Below are 24,649 nucleotides of genomic sequence, written 5' to 3' on the forward strand. Positions count from 1 at the left end.
CGCAGAGACTGGGATTGATTAATCAAGGGAATAGTAATTCTCTATCTCACAAAGAATTCTTAGAGAATTAGAATAGAGAATCTTGGCAAAAGATTCCTCACCCTTAACTCTCAGCTATAATCATGTTTATCATTTTACTTTTAGCTCTGTTCTCAATTATAGAGTTTATATCCTTGAGGACATTGAGATGCTTCAGAGTTTCTTGGAAAAAAAAGATGTATCCTGTTTTGAGTTATGCAAAACAATCAACATGTTCCCATATTTGGTGCATAAATTCATAATACTAAAATTCATAGGGAAATACTAAAACATGTTGGCTCATCCCAGGTGACAAAAAATTGCCCCAAATTAGATTAACATCTTACACTCAGTCCCAAAATCATGTTATATGAATATTATAATTTAGGTTATATTCACATTTTATTTTCTACCTGAAGCAAAAATAATCATCTCAACATTATTAAATAACAAAATAATTCTGGTACATATCTCAATCTGTTATTATTAAAATATTTTATTTACTAAAGGCTTGTCCATATTTTATATACTAAAACCTTTTACAGATTGTTAAAATTTCTATTCAGTAAGAGACAGCCAGTGGGAGAGAATAATATTCTCAGCAAATATTAGGTATGGGACAGGTATTTAATTACAAAAAGTTCTGAGGTTGTGACATAATTTGCAGAAGTCCTGTTATTTCAGATACAGCTATTTATACATCCGTGGGTTTGTTCTAGGCTCGTCTCTTCACCTGGATTGTTTCACTCTTGGGTGACTATATGAAAATAGGGGTTTGTCTTGGCTAAGATAGCATGTAAAATTTGTTTAGAATTTATGCAGCAGAGTGATCAATAAATTAAAGACAGGTATGCATAAGCAGAGTTTTCACTGTCATTCTTCCTAACCACCACTGGGTATAGAAAATTTGGAGTTGAATCCTTGGAGAAAATGAGACCCAGACATTTTTCCATAATTAGCTTTAATTCATTGCCTCTTCTATTATTATAAGCCTGGTTGAAAGCTGGCCTTTAGTGAACATGCTCTACTGGGAACTTCCAAGCATTTATTGCCAGAATGCTTAAACCAGGTTCATAACAAAGACAGTCTCCTAAGACCCAACTTAGTCTAGACTCATTAGGCTCTAGGGAAGTCCAAGAACTCTGACAGGTAGGAATGCACTAAAGCAACCTTAAAATATCTGTTCTGGCAATCATCCATATTCATGTTTTTAAAAAGAAAATGATGTTGCCCATATATCATTCAACGTGCCATACCCTATTGACAAGTGAAGACTTTTCTCAATTGGGCATGGAAAGAGTCTGGGAAAATGAAAAATTAAAATTACTCTATGAATGCAAAGTATTTTAAATAAATATTTTAATTCTATTGTTGGCATTTAAAAGTAGAAAGCATACAGTATGTTACAAATATCAAACTGTGAAAAATATGAATGTTACATAAGTAACAATGTAAAAAAAGTATTTTCTTACCTTCCCTGAAAGTAAGAAAAATATTCAGCATAGGAAAATATCAGTATCAAAAACACAGCTTCGGTGTAAAAAAAGAAAAGTTTTTACATGGTATTAAAAAAAAAAAAAAGGATCTACAAAATGACAGAAAGTAAGACATGTTGAAATTTGACTTTATATAAATTATAAAAACTGGGTACTTGGGGTAAATGTTAAATGGTTGAAAACTAAGTCCAATTATGGGCTTTCTTTAGGTCAATTCTTTAAAATTTTAAAAGCATAGAATATTTTTCAATAAATAACTTTAAAAAATGTCTCTGAGAAGTGCTGCTAGGACCTCATTCCTTACAGGAGAGCGGCAGTGTCCTGGTGACAACATGCGATCCTTTTGTTCCAAGTGGAAGCCTGATGAAAGTCTGAAGACCAAAACTGTTTACAAAAACGTTTCAGAATTTTTAACAAAACTTTGTAAAAAATAAAGTCCTAAAGTGCTGAACAAAATGACTTAATTTTAGTACCCACTGTCATGAAAAACATTCAATTATTCAGACATTTCAGAGCAACATTGAATACAGAATCTATAGTTCTGAAAAGTGTTAATACTTAGTCTTTCATTTAAGGATAGGAGGGCTCTTTCTACACTTTACAAAGATGGGTTAAACCTCGAGGATCTTGCAATGCAAAACATGACAATAATAATACAATGGAAACAATACACATACCCCACGGTGAAAGCATGAGTTCATTTCAGCAACAGTATTCATTTCAAAAGTCACAAATCAAACACTGGTAAATAAGGGAAAAAAACTTTCCAAATGCTGCATGCCACATAACTAGTTACAAAATACAATGCATGCAGGCAAAGAAATTTAACCAAGCATATTTAAATTAAAAGAGTTGTTTTGAGTCTGTTTCAGCAGCATTGTGGTTATTATTTTTTACTTTCCCTCCAACAACCAGTCCCTACTGGCCTCTTTTGCAAACGTGACCCACCCTAGTGGGCAACCTTACCATGGTCTGTTTCTTGTTTTTTTATATTTTTATAATGCCAGTACACAGAGTTCACACATACTGTTCTGCCTCCCCATCTTTGGGGGCTGGCTTAGTTGTCCCACCTTTGCCTTCTTCATTAGCTGCTGCTTTTTCTGGAAGAGATGCCAAATCTTTAAAAACATCTACATAATGGCCGAAGCCAGGGCCCCAGTTCAAAAGGTTGTCCCAGTTGAAATTCCCTGCTTGCTGCCCAAGCTTCAAGGGCAGTGTGTTGTCAGCAACCCCCTGCGTTGCTGCCTGTGTGCCCACAGGTCCCCCCTCAGCCCTGCGGCCGTGGTACCTTCTAGGCTTCAGTCTGGCTCCGTAATTATCTTCATCATCTGCATCTGATTCATTGACTTGAGATAATTTGGGCATCCTGGAAGTATATACCATGGGCTTTTCCCTGTCATACTCCATTTCTGAGCAAGTGAAAGACTCGTGCGAGTCACTATCAGAAGAAGATTCTGGAGCCGGGATGCCATCGGCTGGATTCCGCGTTCTGGACAGGGGTCTTCTGCAGTCCTCTTCTGAAGAAGACCTCCCGTGATCTGCACTGCAGATACTTGGGTTTCTGGGGCGAGGCGTGTTGAGCCTCTCCACCTCCTCAATGGAGAGCCCTACTGGTGGAGAAGATTCCAGAGGGATCTGCCCAGTGGGCTGCTTCAGACGACTCCCTGGTCTAGAGCCATGCGATGCCATGGCTTGAGGACTCTTGCTTCTCCTTCCCAACCTCGTGGCATAGTTGAAAATGCCAGGCTGGCACGCATCACCATGCATCTCCAAAGTATTTCCATCCCTCATAGGGAGATGCAGTTCCCTGGCCGGGCTGTTCCTGTAGAAAGTGGAGGACTTGGAGAAAGGGGCTGGACTGTGTCGAGACAGAGGGTTGGGAGTCGGGCAAGCCGAGTGACTAAGGGAACCGGATCTCAGACCTTGACTGTAGGAAGGCTGGTACGTCAAGCTGCTGGCTCCCAAGGGCATGGGGGACTGCCTGGCAAAGCCCAGGGGGCTATGCCTCTGGATGGAAAATTTCGGGGTGTGGCTGCGGAACTGCTTGTAGTGTTGAATGATGTCGGCGTCCGAAGGGGCGATGCTGCTGGCATTGTCGATGTCGTAATGCTCTATTTCCTGCTCAGGTGAAGCCAGAGGGGCACTGGGGATGGTTTCTGAGTTGTGGGGAAGATCAGTCTCATCGTAGATGAGATACGGGTTTTCCCTCTCAATGATGTCTGGCTTCGGGTTCCCTTCGGGCTGTTTTCTCACGGTCATGTCCTCCCCATAGGGAGGGATGTTGTCTGGGTCATCGAAAGCAACGTTCTCACTTCCCTTTTTCTTCTTCTCCTTCGGCTTCTTCTCCTCTTTGGGATTGTTGGCCTTCTTGCCCCTGCACTGATTACACAGGATCAGGCTCAAGACCAGGAGGGCCAGGACGGTGGCACAGCTGCCCACGATGGCGGGCACGGCCCACAGGGGCAGGGAGATCTCCTCGGGCCCCGGACTCAGGACACAGATGTGGCCTCCGGGGCTTCCAGCCTTGCACACCCTCCCCAGAGGACAGGAGACGCCCAGACAGGCCACCACCATCTCACATGTCCTCCCCGTGTGTGACTCTGGGCAGCTACAGGTGAAGCCGGAGTGCAGGCCTGGCTCACAGCTGCCCCCATTCTGGCACGGGTGGGAGGCGCAGTCCCCGGGGGGCACGCACTTGTACGCGTACCACTGGTTGATGCACAGCAGGTCTCCCCAGCACGGGTTGCTGGCACAGATGTTCGGGCCGCGGCAGCCAATCTTCACAGAGGGATCCGTCTTAGAAATGGAGGCCAGGCTGTGTTTCCCACTGAAAGGAAGACTCTCTCCACCGTACAGCATGGAAGCGATGCAGCCATCAAACCCTGCAGGGCCAAGAAGGAGCTGTAAGGTGTTTCAGGGAAAACCAAACGCTTAAAAGGCTCCACTCATTTGGCAAAGGGAAGCTCTGCAATCACATCATGAGAGTTAAGAAACCACAACCTCACAGCCATCCTCCAGTTGTAAGGCAATAAATCTGTGCCTGTTAGGATGTAAGTTAGCAAGATGCGTAAGACTGCCATGACCAAAAGGTGGAACAGATAGATGGGATCCTGCTCTTTCTGAAGATTTAGGAAGGGCTTGAACAGGCTGAGTTTTCATTTATCTCTCCTTTCATTCAGTCATCTATTGATTTTATTTTTATAGTTTATATACAAAGAATTACATACAAATAAATTTTAATTTAAAAATACTTTAAAAGAACCAAAATAGGCCAATAACTTCAATCATTAGCTCTTGCGGTTTTAATGGAGGTGATATTGCTCCCAAGGAGCTGAACATAAGTTCCTGAGGAACAAAAGAAAAATCTTAGCCATCACCATGGCTTGTGGGCTTCCAAAGGGCAGATATAGAATATACCTGTAGCATTAACGTTTCATTCTGTAGTGATGGCAGGGATTCGGAAACAAGGTCTAAAACAGCTCTTTAGGGGATGGTGATTTAAAAAAAAAAAAATGTTTGAGAAAGACTTTATTAAACAAATATTTGTGTGCTAATACTGCTAATACTCCAGTCACAGAGTTCAAGAATATGTCTTGCCACTAACAAAAGGGCGTGATTTACATTGGCTTATTTTCTTACAACATCCAAATGAATTAGCGACCGTATTCTAAAATAAGTTAAATATGTAAGAACTAATCATGATGTGCGCTTTAACTTTCATGCTTTGACTACGTTACTCGGTCATGCATTTGTCAATTTTCCTTTTATTTGATGCATCATTCCAACCTAGTGGCACATCCATCCCATTTCCATAAGCTCCTGGGACATCTGCTTTTGTTCCTACTCTCCTGGTTTTCTATGAATTAGTCCCCTTTCTGTCTCATTTTCTACTAAACAACCACTGACTCTTCGAGTTACTCAAGGTAAGGCCTTAAGCTTTCTTTTCAGTCTACACCCTCACATTTGCTTATCACATCCACGCCCAGTACTTCAGTTACCTGCTTGACACTGCTGCTGCTGCTAAGTCGCTTCAGTCATGTCCGACTCTGTGCGACCCCATAGACGGCAGCCCACCAGGCTCCCCCGTCCCTGGGATTCTCCAGGCAAGAACACTGGAGTGGGTTGCCATTTCCTTCTCCAATGCAGGAAAGTGAAAAGTGAAAGTGAGGTCGCTCAGTCGTGTCCGACTCTTAGCGACCCCATGGACTACAGCCCACCAGGCTCCTCCATCTGTGGGATTTTCCAGGCAAGAGTACTGGAGTGGGGTGCCATTGCCTTCTCCGGCTGCTTGACACTAGTAATTCCTAAAGATGTATCTCCAACTGGTCTACTCTGGATTTCTAGCCCATCTACCCAAAGGCCTTTCTCAAAGGTGCTCCAAACTCAAAGAACCCCAAACCAAAATCTTCATGTTCCTCATAGATCTGCTTATTTTTGTACCATTCTGCAGTTTTCTCTCATAGTGGCACTACCCTTCTTCTAGTTGGAAGGTCAGAAACCTCTCTGAATTTTATCAAAATCATTAACATTTTATTTGACTTTCATTCCTGATATTATTCCCTATCTCCTTCTTGTAAATCTCCTGCCACCACATAGTCAATCCTCACAAAATACATTGGCTAGATCACTGCAGTATCTTCCAGCTAATTTATGCAAGTCCCCTCTTGTCCTTCTCCCATGCACTTTCCAGAGTGTAACCCAAAAGATCTTTAATATCACTGAATATCCCATTTTGACACTCCTATGATTAATTTTTCAGGTATTTTTCAGTTATTTTGATACTCCTGTGATTAACTTCTTACTGTTCCAAGAATGAGATCAAGATTGCACATGCTCTAGAAGACCTGTTGTTCTCCAACTTCATCTTTATTGGTGACATCAGTCCTCAGTGTTGTGGGTTCTGTGATCCTGACAATCTATTTTTCCCCTTTTGTTCTCATCAATATAAATTAATTTTTCATTCCCTCCCATCCTCATTTTCATGTCAGTTTCCAGAGAAGTCTCCCTTTCTCCCTTTTTGGCAATCTCTTAGAATTCTATGTTCTTCCTCACATCATTTATCATAGGTTAAAATAATATATTTCCTTGTGTAACGACTTGATTGATGTGTGTCTTCCTTACAGGAGCATGCATTCTATGGAAAGAGTCCACCATTGTAGTTCACGCCAAGTACCTACAGGGCTCTGTAAATATCTGTTGTGTGAATGCACAAATGAATGAGTAAATGAATGAATGTATAAATAAATGTTCAGTGCACAAGGAAAGGATCAAAACATCCTGGACTGAATTATGAACTTGGTAGAAAATGGCTAAAGAAAGTGATGGCCAATAATTTATTACTAACCTTCTAAAGATATTTATGATGGTCTTGAAAAGTAAAAGTGGACGTGTCAATTGCTCAGTCGTATCCGACTCTTTGCGACCCCATGGACTGTAGCCCGCCAGGTTCCTCTGTCCATGGAATTCTCCAGGTGAGAATGCTGGAGTGGGTTTTCATTCCCTTCTCCAGGGAGTATTCCTAAAGGATGTTATCAGGCATCTAGCTACTTTTATAGGAACAATTTTACCTTTCTTTTGTGCCTCCACTCAGCACAAGCATTTACCTGTTTGAGCATCTCGATGAGCTTGATTGGGAGGAATTCCTCCAAGAGATATAGTGAGCACGTCCAGGCCACCAAAATCCTGAGTAGGGTGAATGATGTCTCTGTTATGAATTCTGTCAACGGACAACACTGTGGCTGTTCCATTTTTCCCAATTAGGAAAGTATGCCAGTGGCCATCAGCAACATAGACCTCAGGAATATTTCTCTCCACTTTGCCCGCAATTCCAGCATCTGATGTAAAATGTACTTTGCCATTCTTAATCTGTAAAACATATTAAAAATAATTAGAATTAAACTATGATATGCTTAAATAAAAGCAGAAGTATAAAGAAACTAAGACACTGATCAACTTAAAGCAGAGAGAATACTTGAGTCTGGCTGTATGAGAGTATATTTACTTATATTGACTTTACAATTTTAAGTAACATATACCTTCACCTTTAATAGGTTCACATTTGATAATTTTCAAGGTATTCTTATATTTATAACTAGTTTTTCAAGATGTATGTATTCATTTTCCAGAACACAAGTGAGATAATAATAGGGTGAATACTCCTCTTAGGATAGGTAAATCACACCTTTTTATGATTACTTCTTTTTTTTTTTTTTTTTTTTTTTTAATTTTATTTTATTTTTAAACTTAACATAACTGTATTAGATTTGGCAAATATCAAAATGAATCCGCCACAGGTATACATGTGTTCCCCATCCTGAACCCTCCTCCCTCCTCCCTCCCCATTCCATCCCTCTGGGTCGTCCCAGTGCACCAGCCCCAAGCATCCAGTATCGTGCATCGAACCTGGACTGGCAACTCATTTCATACATGATATTTTACATGTTTCAATGCCATTCTCCCAAATCTTCCCACCCTCTCCCTCTCCCACAGAGTCCATAAGACTGTTCTATACATCGGTGTCTCTTTTGCTGTCTCGTACACAGGGTTATTGTTACCATCTTTCTAAATTCCATATATATGCGTTAGTATACTGTATTGGTGTTTTTCTTTCTGGCTTACTTCACTCTGGATAATAGGCTCCAGTTTCATCCACCTCATTGATCCACCTCATATGATTACTTCTTTTTTAATGGCAATTGCAAGTTAAAAAAATTGTTTAGTAAATGGCCCACAGCTATCAAAAAATACTAAAACTATATCCAAAAAGAGAAATCAGTGCTTAACTAAAAATGAAGCATAGTTGGAAAAGTAAAAACATAAATACATTGTTTTACCTGTCATCTATTACACACTGGAATTTTATTTTTTTTAAAAAATCATGCTTATTATTTATATCATTTATTGAGATGACAAGTGTGATGAATAAAGGGTGAGCTCTTAATAATGAGGTGTCTGGGCAAGTCTTTATTTTGGCTGTCTTTTAATATTTATCTAAGGGATATTTGGTTTCTTTTACTTTGCCCACTAGAACATTGGATAACATGAGGCTCTTACTCCAGTTTCCAGCTCCCATGTTTCCAGTTTTCTAAGTAGACACTTAGAAAATGGAATAATTTATAAGCAGGATGAAAAGAGCATAATCCCGTCACTACTGCCAGAGGATAAAGTGGCACTGAGCATCAAATGACGGGAATGAAAGGATGGATCCGTTTATTTTGTCACTCAGATCAAATGTTATTTCTACATGCAACAAACACATCTGGTAGAACTAAAAATGAGTTCATTTTTACTTTGTGGAAAATATGCCTAACACATTTACATACATTATTCATAATGAAATATTTTATTAAAGCTGTTTCTCCAGATAATAATATATCCCAATACTGAACCCAGAACAAAAAAAAAAAAAAAAAGAAAATTGTGGTTAAATGACAGTAATATCATCAAATGGACAAAGTCTCATGAAACACACAGGAAGTATAGCAATTCATCTTAGGTTCTAGCCAGGGTCCTTTTTGGAAAGAAGCCTTCCGAAAAGACTTCTCTAAGCTTCATGTTTCTCTCCTAATTGATCACAACCTGTCATTATTTCATTTGACCAATTTCTGGTGAAAAGGTCCATGGAACACACCATGTGTGGAGTAGGATGAATAAGAATCTATGTTTCCATTACAACATTCTTCATGTTCTACCTCTCCCCAATAACACTCTACCTAACTCTTCCATCCACCCTAGCTGTCAAAATATCATGTGCATTTTTTGCTTGGTTTTATTTATTCATTGATTCATTTGCTCATTTATTTACTTATTTTTGACTCTATAGGGCTTGGAATCATCCCAAGTCTGTACAGCATACCCGGCCTTACTTCAAAACAAAAACAAGCAAACTACATACCCAAACCAGAATGATTTGGAGTAGATACAAAGTCCATCGCCTAGCATTATTACATTTCCAAATAAGGAAATAAACCAAGTGAGGGGAAAGAAGAGAGATATGTGAAACACTTTAAATACAGTGTAAAACCTATGATACATAAGAATGTTTTTCTTTTGTTTTTCTCTCTGAATTTTTCTCTCCTTAGTTTCTTTCTTTCCTCTTTTTTTTTTTTTTTTTTTTTAAATCTGAATAAAGAAAGAAAGAGAGAGAGAAAGCAACTGTCAGAAACTGAGCCAAAAAGGAAAGAAGAAAACCAGGACCGGTGGTCACTGATAAACTAATTGATAAGTAACAGTACATTCTAACTAGCTTCCTCGCCCGGATAAGCAGATCGTATTCCTGTCATCCAAGTAACTTGCCTGCTTACAACAGTCACTCTCTTCCTGACTGTTCAGTTCTCCTTAATCACTGTTGTTGTTGTTTTTATTTCCTAGTCTATTTACTCTACCTGCCAAACCCCTTAATCTCTGAAAAGCTACCTTTCAAAATTTTCATACAAAGGAAATGTGAATGGCCTGCATTAGTCATTATTTTGATTCAATTTCTCTTCAGGAAGAAAAGAAATCTCCAAGTGCTTGCTACCAATGTAACAAAATCTGGAGAAGTTGCATGCTGCTGTCCTGTTGGAAAAGCAAGATTTTTATGGTGGTAAAAATGGATCCTGACATTCAGCTTCTTCCTTGAGGAAGAAAAATATTCTGTCTCTGATTTCTCCAAGCACATTGTTTTTGTATCTCTTGGCTTAAAGAGATAACATACAGAAATATTTCATATGTCATTTAAATGGCACGAGGACTTGGAAGAAACCGAACAGATAATGCACAGACCTCAATGTCAAAGCCTCTCAGTGCGTATAAAAAATGTTTCTTGTAAGAATATTCAGGTCTACTGCTTTCTTTACTTCCAATACACTTTTCAATGAAAACTATAAGCGCCAAATACCATTAAACAGTGACTTAGGTGTTTTGTTTTGCAGTTACTCTATTACTTCTGGAACTGGGCTCTTTGTTTCAATAATGGAGGTAAAATTATAATTTGAAGTTATTCTCCAACTGGATTTGGGCAGAGTTTCTCAGTCTCAGCAGCACTGACATTCAGACTGGATGGTTCTTTCTCCCAGGGTATTGTGTTGTGTGCTGAAGGATATTTAGCAGCATATTTGACTCCCAACCACTAGAAGCCTGTAGTACTGCCCCTCTCCCCTGCCCCCAACAACCATGACAATGAAAAATGTTTCCAAGCTTTGCCAAATCAAAATCACCCCCAGTTGGGAATGGCTAGACCAGGGAGATTATGAGAATCTTAGAAACATTTCTTTTTGTACTAAATATTTAAAGGTATATACATTTTTCCCTGGTGGCAGTAAAAAAAATGTGTCTGACAATGCAGGACACACGGGTTCGATCCCTAGGTTGGGAAGATCCCCTGGAGAAGGAAATGACAACCCACTCCAGCATTCTTGCCTGGAAAATCCCATGGACAGAGGAGCCTGGTGGGCTACAGTCCATGGGGTTGCAAAATAGTCAGACATGACTTAGCGACAAAATAAGAGGCCATGTACCAACCAGAGTTCTCCTGGATGGAGAGAAATTTTGAGAATAAAGAGGCTGAAGTTTAGAGGTGAATGTCTGTTTTTATTTTTAGCATTGTATGTGAATTGAACCTACTAATTTTCTAAGTATATTGCTTCTTTCTTTATAAACTAAGCTTTTAGTAATTTTCAAAATATTGATATATAAGTAGAAATAATTCAGGAAATATGGGTTTGTTTTCTTAAGAATTTATTAATATAAATTCTAATAATTCTTCTGGTAATATAAAAATTATGAGCAGAATTATAATATACTATATATTTATAGATATATATATATAACTCATTTACAGCTGAGAAAAAAAAAAGATGTGTAAAAAGCCTAATGATAAATCAACCATGAAATATAATGTTGCAGAAATATTTATTTAGAGATTTATTTAGAAATTATTTGGAGAAGCTAACTGAAATTTTACTTACAATAAATTCCAAAGATATTTAATTTCACAGGCGTTACATGGATAGTGGATCAAATATAAATATGTTCCAGAATAAAGGCAGAAAGTTTAAAAAAAAATTATTCTTGTCCTGCCAATTAACATATACATATAAGTGTTAGGAATAATTTTTGGAAAAAAAGTATTTTTTCCATTTCAAAGACATCTTTTGGTTTTACTTTGTTTTAAAGTAGGGTTAAAAACAATATAAATTTTTTGTCTGGCAAAATAGATTGCAACAAATTCTTTCTTTGCTCGCCTACCCAGCAGTGGTCTCTATTCTAAACAAAAGTGTTTAGAAACCAAACCATTCAGATCTTTGTTACTCTGGCCAATGCCTGAGGAATAGTTAAGATAGTTGATATTGGAATAGTGCCCAGCATTAGTCGGAACTCTAATGGGTTGTAAAGAAAAGGATAGAAATTATGGGAGAAGTGATTTAAACCATGACACAGCAGGCGGTCTAATCAAATGAAGTCACCATTAGCTTTTATCTTACCTTCACAGTAGTGTAATTGCTGCTTTCTTGGATATGGATTAAAATGCCATTCTCGCTTCTTGTCCTGAATTTTACTTCCAGACTGTTCACACCAAAAGGCTCCAACATGGCACCTCGGATGCTCTGTCTCAACAAATATTCCCGCTTCTCATTCTGACTCATGTGGTAGTCCAAGCGCCCTTTGCCTTCTAATGATAAGGCTGTGTCCGGGGTAATAGCTGAAAGACAACAAAGAAAGATAAACATGAATGCATCCAACAGGCATTTCTTAGAGTTTCTTTGGTGACAAAAATTTATAAAACCGAACAATGAAATTATTAAGAACTTGGAATCAGTGTCCCCTAATCCTCCTCTGAGAAAATAATTGCCACTTGAGAATTAATGTGTGAGTTGATTTCAAATGCTTAAATCTATGTCAGAACCATGAAATGTAAAACATATTGTTACAATTATTCATTTAGAAAATATTCAGTAAAATATTTGATATATGCTATATACACTATGAATACCTGGAGAGATAGCTTACACTTTAAAAATATACAGTTGAAAAATTTAATGATAAGTTTCACTGTGTTTCTAAAATGAATAATCTTTAAAGTCTCTAACATGGAAAATTTGAACAAAGAAAGGTAACAAACATTCATATTTGCAACTAACTTTATTAGTACTAATAAGTACATAGATTTAATTTGTGACCATGTATAATTATCATATATATTATATTTTCATAATCTAATAAATCTTTACACTTCTGAAGTACTTAAGTGTGTTATAGCTAACAGATCTAAAGAAAGAACATGAAGAAAATGAGCTCAAAAAGGTTTCAGCAGTGAACGGTACACTTTAAGAAGGTAAACTATGTAGTATGAATCATACCTCAATTTTTTAAAAATAACCACAGGCTTTTCTCATGTGAGTGGCATTTTATTTTCCAAATATAATTAGATTCCTACTTACTAAATACTCATTACTTTAAAAAAATATCATGTGAAAATGCACTTTTTCTGTGTTTTGATTTTATCCTAAATAAACACAAACATACCTCTGCTACCCAGATCTTTTTGATTATAGTATATACTTAATCATAAATTTTTATTCATTCTCATAGCAGAATCAAATGACTACTTAAAAAGTGGTCAGATAGGTGCAATGATTTAGGTAGTAACCACTTATCTGACAACAAAGCAATTCTATTAAAAAGATTCCATTAGAGTTAGTCATATACAGCCCAAAATTAGAGAACACCATTCTCTAATGATGGAGAAGGAAAAGGCAACCCACTCCAGTACTCTTGCCTGGAGAATCCCATGGATGGAGGAGCCTGGTGGGCTACAGTCCATGGTGTCGCAAAGAGTCGGACACGACTGAGTGACTTCACTTCAGTCACTTCATACTTCATCAATGGAGAAGGAAATGGCAACCCACTCTAGTATTCTTGCCTGGAGAACCCCATGGACAGAGGAGCCTGGCTGGCCATGGTCCTCGGGGTCGCAGAGAGTCAGACACAACTGAAGCGACTAAGTATTCTCTAATGAACTCGTGAATGTCATTAATATCTTATTAATAATATTATGATTTAGAAACAAATAACTAACAAAAGAATTTGAAAAAAATATTTGAAACCAATTTCAGTAATTGCAATTTAAAATTTAACTATCACCTTTAACTATAATAGATTTTATTGCCATTGCATGTTTTGAACTCAGCGTTCAGCAATTCAGTACTTTTACTTTTCAACCAAACACAACATGTTCACCAGAGAAATATCCCATAAAGGTAGATAATATTAAACCAAATCCTGAATATAGCTCTGGTCTTGTACATTTCCAAGCATTCCTATATAGGTAAAACAAAAATAACTAACTGATATAAAATGAAAACTAAGGACATATTTAGGAAGTATTTCTAAAAAGATTTCATGCTCCTTTGGGTTGAGAACATGAATTGGGTTGAGAACATGTCACCGTATTTACCAATTATTCCCCATTTAATATTTTCAATAGCATCAAAACATAATACTTTTAATTCAAGTACATATTTAGGTACATATAGTTATACTTTGTATGGTCATTGGAATTTCCAGCGGAAGATAAAATAGCTTGCATACATTTTTCACAGTATTTCCCAGTCAGTCCTTCGGTGCAATGACACTGTTGCCACGACCAGTAATCTGTACACGTGCCACCATGTTGGCAGGGACTGTGAGTACAAGCGCCTTCTAGTCTGGGGCACCTAAAATAAAATCAGAATAAAGACACAGAGCGCAAAGCCGGCAGGGGGAGAAATTTGATAACATTACATATAAACTTTTATTAACCTGTTCAGTTTTCATGAACTCAATTTTTTGTCAAACTCTAAGTTGCCTTGTAACATACGCCCTGCCTCATTCATAAAAGACAAGATCAAGCAAAACATCTTAAACAGCAAAGAAAGAGGTGGTAATTTCTTTTTTAAAGTAATTCTTAATTGAGCAAAACTTCTTGGTCAAATAAACACTTTGGTTCATGTGCTCTCAGGGCTACATGTTTATTTGAGTACCCAGCTCCTCCATTAAATGACTCATGCAACTTATCTTTACTGAATGGCTGCTACATGTCAAACGTGGTACTAAGCATGGAGATAAAATGATGAAAAAAATCCATGTGTTCATGGAATACTTTTTTTGTTTCCTTGTAGGGGAGGCAAACAAAAAACTTTAGATAGATGTGTAGTATGTTTAGAAAGAAGAAAGTTCTGTGGGAAAATTAAGGCAGAGAAGAAGGACTGGGAATATTTGGGGGATGTTCCTGGATCTCTAGGTTAGAGGTTAGACAGTGAAAGAAGGATTTGTCTTCATGAATAACTATGAAGGATTTCACTTCATAAATAAAGTGAGAGAGCAAAGTATATCTGGTCAAAGATCTTTCCAGGCAGAGGAAAGAGACAAGTGAGAGAGTCCTGAAGTGAAGTGTCCTTGGCATGTTTGAGGAACACCAAATGGCTGAATATAGTCACAACAGTGATGTGAACAAGGAGAAGAGGTAGATAATGGTAAGGAAGGTAAAGATGTGAAAAGAACTATGTCAGACATGGCTGGGACATGACCTGAGTACTTCCATGTTTGCTGTCTATGCTGGACCTTTGCTGAACACTACATTTAAACTGCTGAATAGTTGCTGAGTTGCAAAAAGGAAAGAATAATGCTGAGAACCAAACTTTCCCTGGATTAAAGAAAACACACTTTCCCCTAATAACAAATGAGGTGTGCTCCAGAAGCCAGTCATAAGTGTAGAATAATTTTACCCTCCAGTCCAAAGTTTTGATAAGCAACTTGTGTAAGCCTGCATTAATTTCGCTCTTTCTCCTACCAAATAAACAAACAAAATGCTTGTTCATTTTCTTTCCAATGGGACATTACTTTGGGCTCCTCTGGAGTCTGTGACCCTTAAATTGCAATCTGAAGATCCCAAATAAACTGCCTTTATGCCTCTTTACATTCCAGGCTCTTTTGGTAGAGGTCAGTCAACCAAGGGGAAGTCAGTCTTATAAATCAGAGTAAGAACTGATTTCTGTTTTTATTTTCTTTAATTTTTTTTGTTTGTTTTATATTGGAGTAGAGTTGATTGACAATGTTGTGTTAGTTTCAGGTATACAGCAAACTGATTCAGTGATATACATATTTCTACTCTTTTTCAAATTTTTTTTTCCCATTTAGGTTATCATAGAGTGTTGAGCAGAATTTCCCATGCTATCCAGTAGTTCCTTGTTGGTTATCTATTTTAAATATAGTGGATTGACATGACTTCTGTTTTTTAAGCCTCATTTTGTTTGCTGGTTGAAGAAGGCAATGGCACCCCACTCCAGTACTCTTGCCTGGAAAATCCCATGGATGGAGGAGCCTGGTAGGCTGCAGTCCATGGGGTCGCTAAGAGTCGGACACGACTGAACGACTTCAGTTTCACTTTTCCCTTTCATGCATTGGAGAAGGAAATGGCAACCCACTCCAGTGTTCTTGCCTGGAGAATCCCAGGGATGGGGGAGCCTGGTGGGCTGCCGTCTATGGGGTCTCACAGAGTCGGACATGACTGAGCGACTTCAGTTTCACTTTCCCCTTTCATGCATTGGAGAAGGAAATGGCAACCCACTCCAGTGTTCTTGCCTGGAGAATCCCAGGGATGGGGGAGCCTGGTGGGCTGCCGTCTATGGGGTCGCACAGAGTCAGATACGACTGAAGCGACTTAGCAGCAGCAGCAGCTGTTTGCTGGTGGATTGACATACCACATTTTGTCAGAAAGAGAGGAGTCAAAGGTGGTATAGAAATTGTGGTTGACCAAGTGCATGGACTGAGTTATTATTATCTGAGATGAGACAAAATACAAGGAGTGGGTTTGGGAGGAGTCGGGAAGGAAGGTCAGAAGTTCAGTCTTAAAATTAAGTTTGAAAGACTTGTTAGAAATATACCTTGGATATTGTGTATGCTGTCAGATAGGAGGGTAAAGTTCAGAGGAGAGGTCAGGTTTAAGATAAATATTTCAGAGTTACCAGCTTTAGAGACAGTACTTAAAACCAAAGTGAGGTCACTCAGTCGTGTCCGACTCTTTGCGACCTCATGGACAGTAATCTACCGGGCTCCGCAGTCCATGGGATTTTCCAGGCAAGAATACTGGAGTGGGCTGCCATTTCCTTCTCCAGGGGATCTTCCCAACCCAGGGATCAAACCCAGGTCTCCTGCACTGCAGAGAGATGCTTTAGCGTCTGAGCCAAAAGACTATACAAAATGACAAAAAAATTTTAATGATTTAATGAATACCAATACAAAATGGAAGAAGTTAAGATGAGAAAAATGAGAATAGAAAACCAACTTTGTATCATGTGCTGGTGGACAAACTAATAGCGTTGTTCTCAGTGTTGCTGAAGTTCAAATAAGAGGAGACTTGACCACTGATTTTAGCAACACAGTGGTTATGGGTCACTTTGACAAAGATAGAAAAATGGAAAATAAGATAACAAAGTTTTTTAAAACTATGAAGTGGAAGAAATACTAGCCTAAATTGAAATAAGAAAAACATTGTTTAGAAAGCTGGATTGCTATTTTAAGAAAGTTTGGGGAGATGAAGTCTAGGTGTAGAAGGGGGGTTGGTCTTTTCAGAATTAGGAGCAATTCATTCAGTGATAGGCTACAGGGTGGACTACAGGCTGCATGGGCAGCTGTGGAGAAATGAGCTTTGGGAAGTTTTGCTTTTATCCACCTCAATTTTCTAAGCAAGTTAGGAAGCAAATTCATTAGCTGGGAAAACGATGCAAGAGATGATGTCTGAAGTTTGTGTAAAGAAGAGGCATGATAGAGCTACTGAAGAAGGGGAAAGTAACTAAATTAGGGGAATATAATATATTGTCAGGCATTAATTATGGCTGCACTGCTGCTGCTGCTGCTGCTGCTAAGTCGCTTCAGTCGTGTCTGATTCTGTGCGACCCCATAGACGGCAGCCCACCGGGCTCCCCCGTCCCTGGGATTCTCCAGGCAAGAACACTGGAGTGGGTTGCCATTTCCTTCTCCAATGCATGAAAGTGAAAAGTGAAAGTGAAGTTGCTCAGTTGTGTCTGACTCTTCGCGACCCCATGGACTGCAGTCTACCAGGCTCCTCCGTCCATGGGATTTTCCAGGCAAGAGTACTGGAGTGGGGTGCCATTGGCTGCACTAGAGTCTAGTAATCAGGAATTTAAAGAGAGTAAGAACTCCTCAAGAGCAGGGATCTGCCTTGTCCCTTTATTTGACTCTAGAGCCAGATCAAGGGAATAGTATATTTAAATGTAAAACTATTTACTCTCTAATCGATTTTGTACACTTACTGCTAACCCTTATATATTACTATGTGCCAGGTTCCTTTTTATGTGATTTACTTACTTAACTCATATACTTCTCACAACTATGTAAAGTACATACATGCATACATGCACACATCCATATATTTTCCCATAATCTCACAGCTATAAGGAAATACTTAAAATTCAAAACAGCATAAAACACTTGGTATTTTTGGAGCTTTGAGCACAATAATTTCATCTTTTGATGCTCAATTATCACACACTTGGTATTTACAGTTTTCTTTACAATAGTAAGAAATGAGGTTGCCATACTGATCTAGGATCCCTTGTGCTGCCAAAGCTTGGCTGGGTTCCAGAGGCCTTCCATTGACTGCAAACTCCATTATACACCCAACAAAGTCATGACTTTCTACGTGTCCTCTCCTCTGAAGGATTGGCTCCAGTGCTCTAATACCACCAACTGTGACTCGATTAGGCTGAACGTCCAGAGTCCTACATAAGAAAGGAAAGATATGTGGTTGGCACAACATTGTAACTTAATTATACTTCAATTGAAAATAAGAAGGGAAAGACATGTATATTAGTATCAATGCAGTAGATTCCCGTACAATATTTAGTTTAAGAAAGGATGACTGTAACTTTTCCTGGCATATATTAAGACATAGTACATATCAATGGAAAACGTTACTTACAGATGCATGTTTTCTAAACAGATACCTACAGGATTGTTAGATTTTTCAGGGTTCAGAAAATTACAAAACTAGTGGAAATAATATTTTCAGTTAGTCAAATGAGATGCATATAACAATGTTAAGTTTTTAAGAAGGTGCATACTATCAGAAAATAGAATGCAGTAGAAGTAACAACATTAATATTAATGTCAGATTACATTTTTCCTTCACCACAGAGATAACAAGGAATCGAGTAAGTCAATTAAGGCAAATGGATGATGTATCACTATTTCCTTTTCTCTCTCTGTAACTATTTCTATAAAAATCACTTATGTTTTAGGTAAGATTGTATTTCACCTTCAGGCACTAGTGAAAAATATCTGTCAATCATTGTCACATACAACTTTCAAAAATACATTTAAAAGAGGATGGGATCCTTATCCTAACCTTCTTGCAGGACCCCGGTCATGTGCAACTATTTCATGGAGCTTCTGAAAGAGGATAAGCTTTCCTTTCTCTAGCTTTATCCTCATCTGTACCACTTCATTTTTACACCATTTTTACACATTTTGTAGACTATTAACTTCTTGTTTTTTAATATGAAAATCCCTTTAGAGAGGACAAAATATCTTCAACTTTTATATAATACTTAGCATAACAAAATTACTTTAAAATATAATTTCACTTTGAATTTTAATTAATAATAAAGATCAAACTAATAATTTTACTTACCAGTCATCTGAAACTGCCACATTACTAACAGTGCAGTATCCTGCTTCTTGGTTCTCAGAACAAGAGTCCACAGTTAAAGAAGCTGCCTATAAAGCAAGAGAAAGAAATGTTTAGTATGAACTCTATTGTCCCTGTTGTTCTTTTCAGCTAACACTACCCAGGACTTGTTTCTGCATGGACATGATCTTTAAACTGAAATAAAATTTTGATATATTGGGTGGCCAGAAATTTCATTTGGATTTTTCCATAACATATTATGGAAAAATCCAAATGAACTTTCTGAGTAACCCAATAGTATACTATAATACAGTTTGTTTCTACCTGGACATGATTTTTAAATTGAATTAAAATTTTGATGCATTGAGTTGGCCAGAAAGTTCACTTATTTTTTCTATAACAACTTACGGAAAAATTCAAGCAAGCTTTCTGAGCCACCCAATAGTATAATACAATTATAATTCAGATGAAGCATTGGCAATATGGACTGTGGCCTGCCAGGCTCTTCCGTCTATGGAATTCTCCAGGAAAGAATACTGGAGTGGATTTCCATCCCCTTCTCCAGGGAATCTTTCCAACCCAGGGATCGAACCCAAGTCTCCAATATTGCAGATTCTTTACCGTCTGAGCCACCAGGAAAATCCACAATTATAATACATGATCCAATTAGGGGTACACGTTTCCTTTATATACCTAAAGTTAAAACTGTGAAACTATTACATGTAAGAAGTGGGAAAGTACTTTAAAAAATCTTCTCCAGCACCCTTGTTTTACAGATGAAAGAATAAAAATGTCATTAATATCTCTTAGGATATCATACGTTAGGTGTGAGACAGCTTCCTGGGATTACAATCTTAAGAAAAATGCTTATCCTACTATCTAGCTATTCCAAAAAAGAAACAAAAAAAATAGATGTCTAATTTTAAAAAAGTTATATCCAATAATATTTCAGTCATATTCACAAAAAGATTTTGGAAGTATAATATAAATATTACTTCTGCAACCTATGAAGATTGTAATACTTATAATAAAGATAAAGTTTGAGATGATTTAAACAAGTCATATAGATGCTCTTTTCATTTTTAAGAACCATTCTTTACAAATGGCATATTACAGCATATTTATCTATAGTGTGAATGCATTATTATATATTATTATACAGTAGTAACTCACCAATATCATTTAAATCACAACCTACAGTAATCATTTTTGTATCTTAAGAGATGCACATTCCCCTGAGGAAAAAACCTTCTGTTTAGTATGACATATTAATACTCTATTTGATCAAGAATAAAGTCATCAAGTCATGGTCATCAGGCTCAAGAATATGATGGAATTCAGGGCTCTCCATATTGGGCAGTGGCCACTGGGGATGACAGTGATCCACTTTAAGACCAAGATTGTTGCATATTCGTGCTACTCTGTGCTCTGCAAGGCTGTTGTGATGCCCCTTCTTTGTTTTCCAAACAGCAGTGAAATTCTGCAAAACTTCGCATATTTTCACTGGTGAAATTATAAAGTTGATATTCAGAGTGTGGTATTTCACAGCATGGCTAGTAAATAATAAGAGGCCTGATCCCAAATCCAGAAACACAGAAGGACTGATGGTTTCTCCTAATGCAGAAAACCAAAGACTCTACCTAAATTTACTTGAATACCATAGGACAAGACTAATCCAACTTTCTCCACTTCTAGAGAAGGAAAATAAATACTATGAAAGCATTTATAAGAAGGATTGTCATTTGAGGTAAATTTTAACTAAAGCAAAGCAAAGGGAGGAAACATGAAACAGGGTGGTTAAGCAAGTTAACTAACATTACCTTTGACTTAACTGCAAAAGAATTAGGTTTCCTGTCTTTCATTATGTATGGAAATGATTTGTTTCTTGAGTATCACATTTTTATCAATATCGCAGATGATTTTGTGAGACTGACCATAAAAATATATATTTAGCTGGGATTTGTAAAAGTAGATCTTAAATACTTCACATTTCAGAAATAATAAATAGGGCTGATTTATACTTACTGTGCATCAAATATTACTGGCTAAACTATTGAAAAATTTTCCTATAAGTTAATTACTGTAACTGATTATAAACTTCATAGAGTAAACTCTCATAAACTGTGTAAATTTCTTTCTTGCCACCTTCTCAAAGAAATTATCATCAATACTATCAATTTTAGGAAACATTTACATTCTCAATTATATGTCAAGACTTTCATGCCTTTTTTAGTTAACTATTTTAAATGTTAATTCTTCCAGTGATCTATAAAACTGAGTGACATTCAATATCAGAAGAGGTATTAGGTCTTCATAATACAATATATGCTTATTTTGACTATTAATTTAAGCACATTTCCTTGCAGTTTATTTCCAAGACAAAATGGTAACACATCTCTATGTATGCTATGTAAACTACCCATCCATTCTAGAGATTCCTAAACCTATCATAAGCTAGAGAGTCACGTGGACATTTATGAATGCTTTAATTAGGAAAACGTCCATATGACATCATATTTTCAGCAATGTTAATACTTAACATATTTTTCTTATTTTCTAAAAGCTTGGTGACACAACTCAAAGGAAAAATACTTGAGGGAAAGTTTTATTTGAATAAAAGCTCATTCAATTTCATCTTCAGAGTTAAATGCACCTTCTCTTTTACTGTTGAATTTTTCTACCAGTACTGCTGTAAATTGAGATGTTTTTATCCTGTCTTTGCAATGATTCAGATCTGAAAAGTTAATGATTTTGCCAGTTTCCAACAAAATCCTTTTGAAACGTAGAGAGCAACAGATTCAAAATCCAGTAGGGGCCTTACTTTGGATGTATTCCGAAATGGGAATTTTTTCCTCTGACTGAAGAAATAATGACAAGGGGTTTCCCCCCCCCCCCCACTAAAACCTGATTAGTGTGGTGATCCATTACAAATGAACTGAAATAGCTTTTTTCTCTTTCCTGTTGGGTATATCTCATGGTGCCTCTTTCTTTGTCCTCCCTCTTGCTCTCAAGTCCTTCTTTGATAAAATCAAAGAATGCTCACGAAGTTTAAGGGGACCTTGGAGGTCATCAGGTAAAATCCTCTATTCTACACAAGAGCCCATGGATAACATCTTAGCAATATGGATACCTTATATAGCTTGGAGGGTTGTGATCTACTAAACTCCATTAGCTTCAACTCTCAGTGTTAGAAAATCACTATGGCTAATATAAGCACCAATCTATGTATATCACCAGAATCCATGTTTGTTCTAATTCTGTCAGATTCAATATGACTGGGTACATCAATAATCAGGGACACTGCAATTTTCTAAATCCCTGCTCTCCGGGAGATTTTTCTCTAAGCGAATATGTACAATTAAACTTAATTTGAACCACAATTCATGCTTTAACATTTCAAGTTTCCAGCCTGGTTGACTGGATACACAACAATAAAGCAAATTTTAATGCGGAGTGAATATCTTACCATTCCTGCTCTCCGGGCAATCACAGTGTGAAAATGTCCATCTGACACCTTTTTCATGGTGGTGAGTTTATAGGTACCACTGCCTAAATTAAAAGAGAATCTTAACCTTTCTTCAGCAATTTCAAGGGCCAGAAACTCAGCCCGATCCCCTGTCTGGTTGTCATAGTTGTAAAGCAATAAAGCATGACTTTTAATAGTTGCAAATTTGACATAAATATAGTTGTTATTGGGATCCAAGCTGGGGAATTCCATGTATGATAACTCCTCGAATCCATAACTATTCAACTCGCAGTGTTTTCCAAAGACACCTGTAGATGGGAAAATTAACATTTTGACACATCACATTCAAATAAAGTTTTATTATATGACTTTTACTAAAATGTTTTAAAGTTACAATAATAGGTCATACTTTTAACAAATTTTTATTACTCTCCAAAGAATACTGTCTAAATTTAATTGAAATAGAAATAAAAAAGATTTCAAAAGCATATAAGAAATGATAAACTGGTAAAATTGTTTTTCTTTGGCCAATTAGGAAACACATCCTAATTGATCTAACTATGCCTTATTTTTTAAAACTAGAATTAGTGGAATGGAATATGTCTGAAGAGGTTTCTTTCCTGGAAAACATTCAAAGTGATTTTGTCAATCTTTTTAAAGTTCAATATGCTGTCATTTTCAACCCAGTTACTTCCTTCATAATACAGAATTCTTGAAAACATTTTTAATTCAACTAAGGATTGTAAATTTGTTTTTTACTAAAAACAAAATTAGTTCCTGCACTTGTGGTATTTTTGAGTCAAAAAATTAAGAAAAGGAATCATTGCTTTCACAGATGAAAATAAGTTTTTTATCTCTCTCTCTCTCTCTTTTTTTTTTGTTTTATACCCTCTTTGGGTATGATTTACAGCAGCTACTTTGAAATAGCTTTCTGTTTTTCTGAAATTCAGCATTCCCACTTGTTTGTGCTGGTTCTTTTTCAAACTTGAAAAATGAGTTTTATTGATGTTACAATGCTAAGCCAAAATTCTTTTCCCACAAATATTAGTAGACTGTAGCAAATGATCGGAAAATTAACCCATGCCAATACATCATAATTCATATTAACTTGCAAAGATTTCATTCCTTCATTTTGGCTGTACATCTCATGTAAATGCATTAAATTTAGATTCAGGGAATTGTTCTGCTAGAAGAAATCAATGTCATCATTTTATAGAATACTTAAAACTTGTCCAAGGTCATGGAACCATGAGAAACAGAGCCAAAATTTGAGGCCAGATCTACTGATCATCTGGTTGTTTTGACTATGCTACATTTTATATCCAAATGTTCTTTATATTAAAATGGCCTAGAATTTCCTTGTGTCATTTATCTTTTTTCTGTAAAGGCTGAGATAATATTTATTTTAAATGAGTAGGAAATCTATATAATTTATTTTTAATCATTAACACAAAAAATTATCAGAATTATATGTATTATATAAATCATATATACTATATATAGTACAAGGAGATCCAACTAGTCAATCCTAAAGGAAATCGGTCCTAAATATTCATTGGAAGGACTGAGGCTGAAGCTGAAACTCCAATACTTTGGCCACCTGATGCGAAGAACTGACTCATTGGAAAAGACCCTGATACTGGGAAAGATTGAAGCTGGGAGAAGAAGGGGATGACAGAGGATGAGATGGCTGGATGGCATCACTGACTCAATGGACATGTGTTTGAGTAAGCTTTGAGAGTTGGTGATGGACGGGGAAGACTGGCGTGCTGTAGTCCATGGGGTTGCAAAGAGTCAGACACAACTGAGTGACTGAACTGAACTGAACTGATATTATATATGGCATATGTTTATTTGTGTATGTCATAAATATATCTATCATATAAATTTTATATAGAATAAAATTTCAAGTTCATATTAAATATATATTTAATTATATACAGATTATTTAAATGTGCAGAAAGTGTAATCAAAGTTAAATACAAAGGAAAAATAAGGCAT

At 37.0% G+C, this 24,649-nt stretch overlaps 1 protein-coding gene across 1 annotated transcript in view; it reads right to left on the minus strand.

Annotated features, from left to right (window-relative positions):
• Positions 1-469: 469 nt before the first annotated feature.
• The window catches only part of FAT4 (FAT atypical cadherin 4), a 178,600-nt gene continuing 154,420 nt past the window's right edge, over positions 470-24,649 (minus strand). The window contains exons 11-17 of the mRNA XM_055549364.1: positions 22,649-22,956; positions 19,186-19,271; positions 18,095-18,274; positions 14,085-14,209; positions 11,978-12,195; positions 7,118-7,379; positions 470-4,396 (exon numbers count right to left, since the gene is read on the minus strand). Of these exons, the coding sequence (XP_055405339.1) occupies positions 2,532-4,396; positions 7,118-7,379; positions 11,978-12,195; positions 14,085-14,209; positions 18,095-18,274; positions 19,186-19,271; positions 22,649-22,956 (3,044 nt within the window). The 3' untranslated portion in view covers positions 470-2,531. The remainder of the gene's footprint in view (positions 4,397-7,117; positions 7,380-11,977; positions 12,196-14,084; positions 14,210-18,094; positions 18,275-19,185; positions 19,272-22,648; positions 22,957-24,649) is intronic.

This window comes from Bubalus kerabau, chromosome 16, assembly GCF_029407905.1.
Source record: "Bubalus kerabau isolate K-KA32 ecotype Philippines breed swamp buffalo chromosome 16, PCC_UOA_SB_1v2, whole genome shotgun sequence".
Lineage (NCBI taxonomy): Eukaryota > Metazoa > Chordata > Mammalia > Artiodactyla > Bovidae > Bubalus > Bubalus kerabau.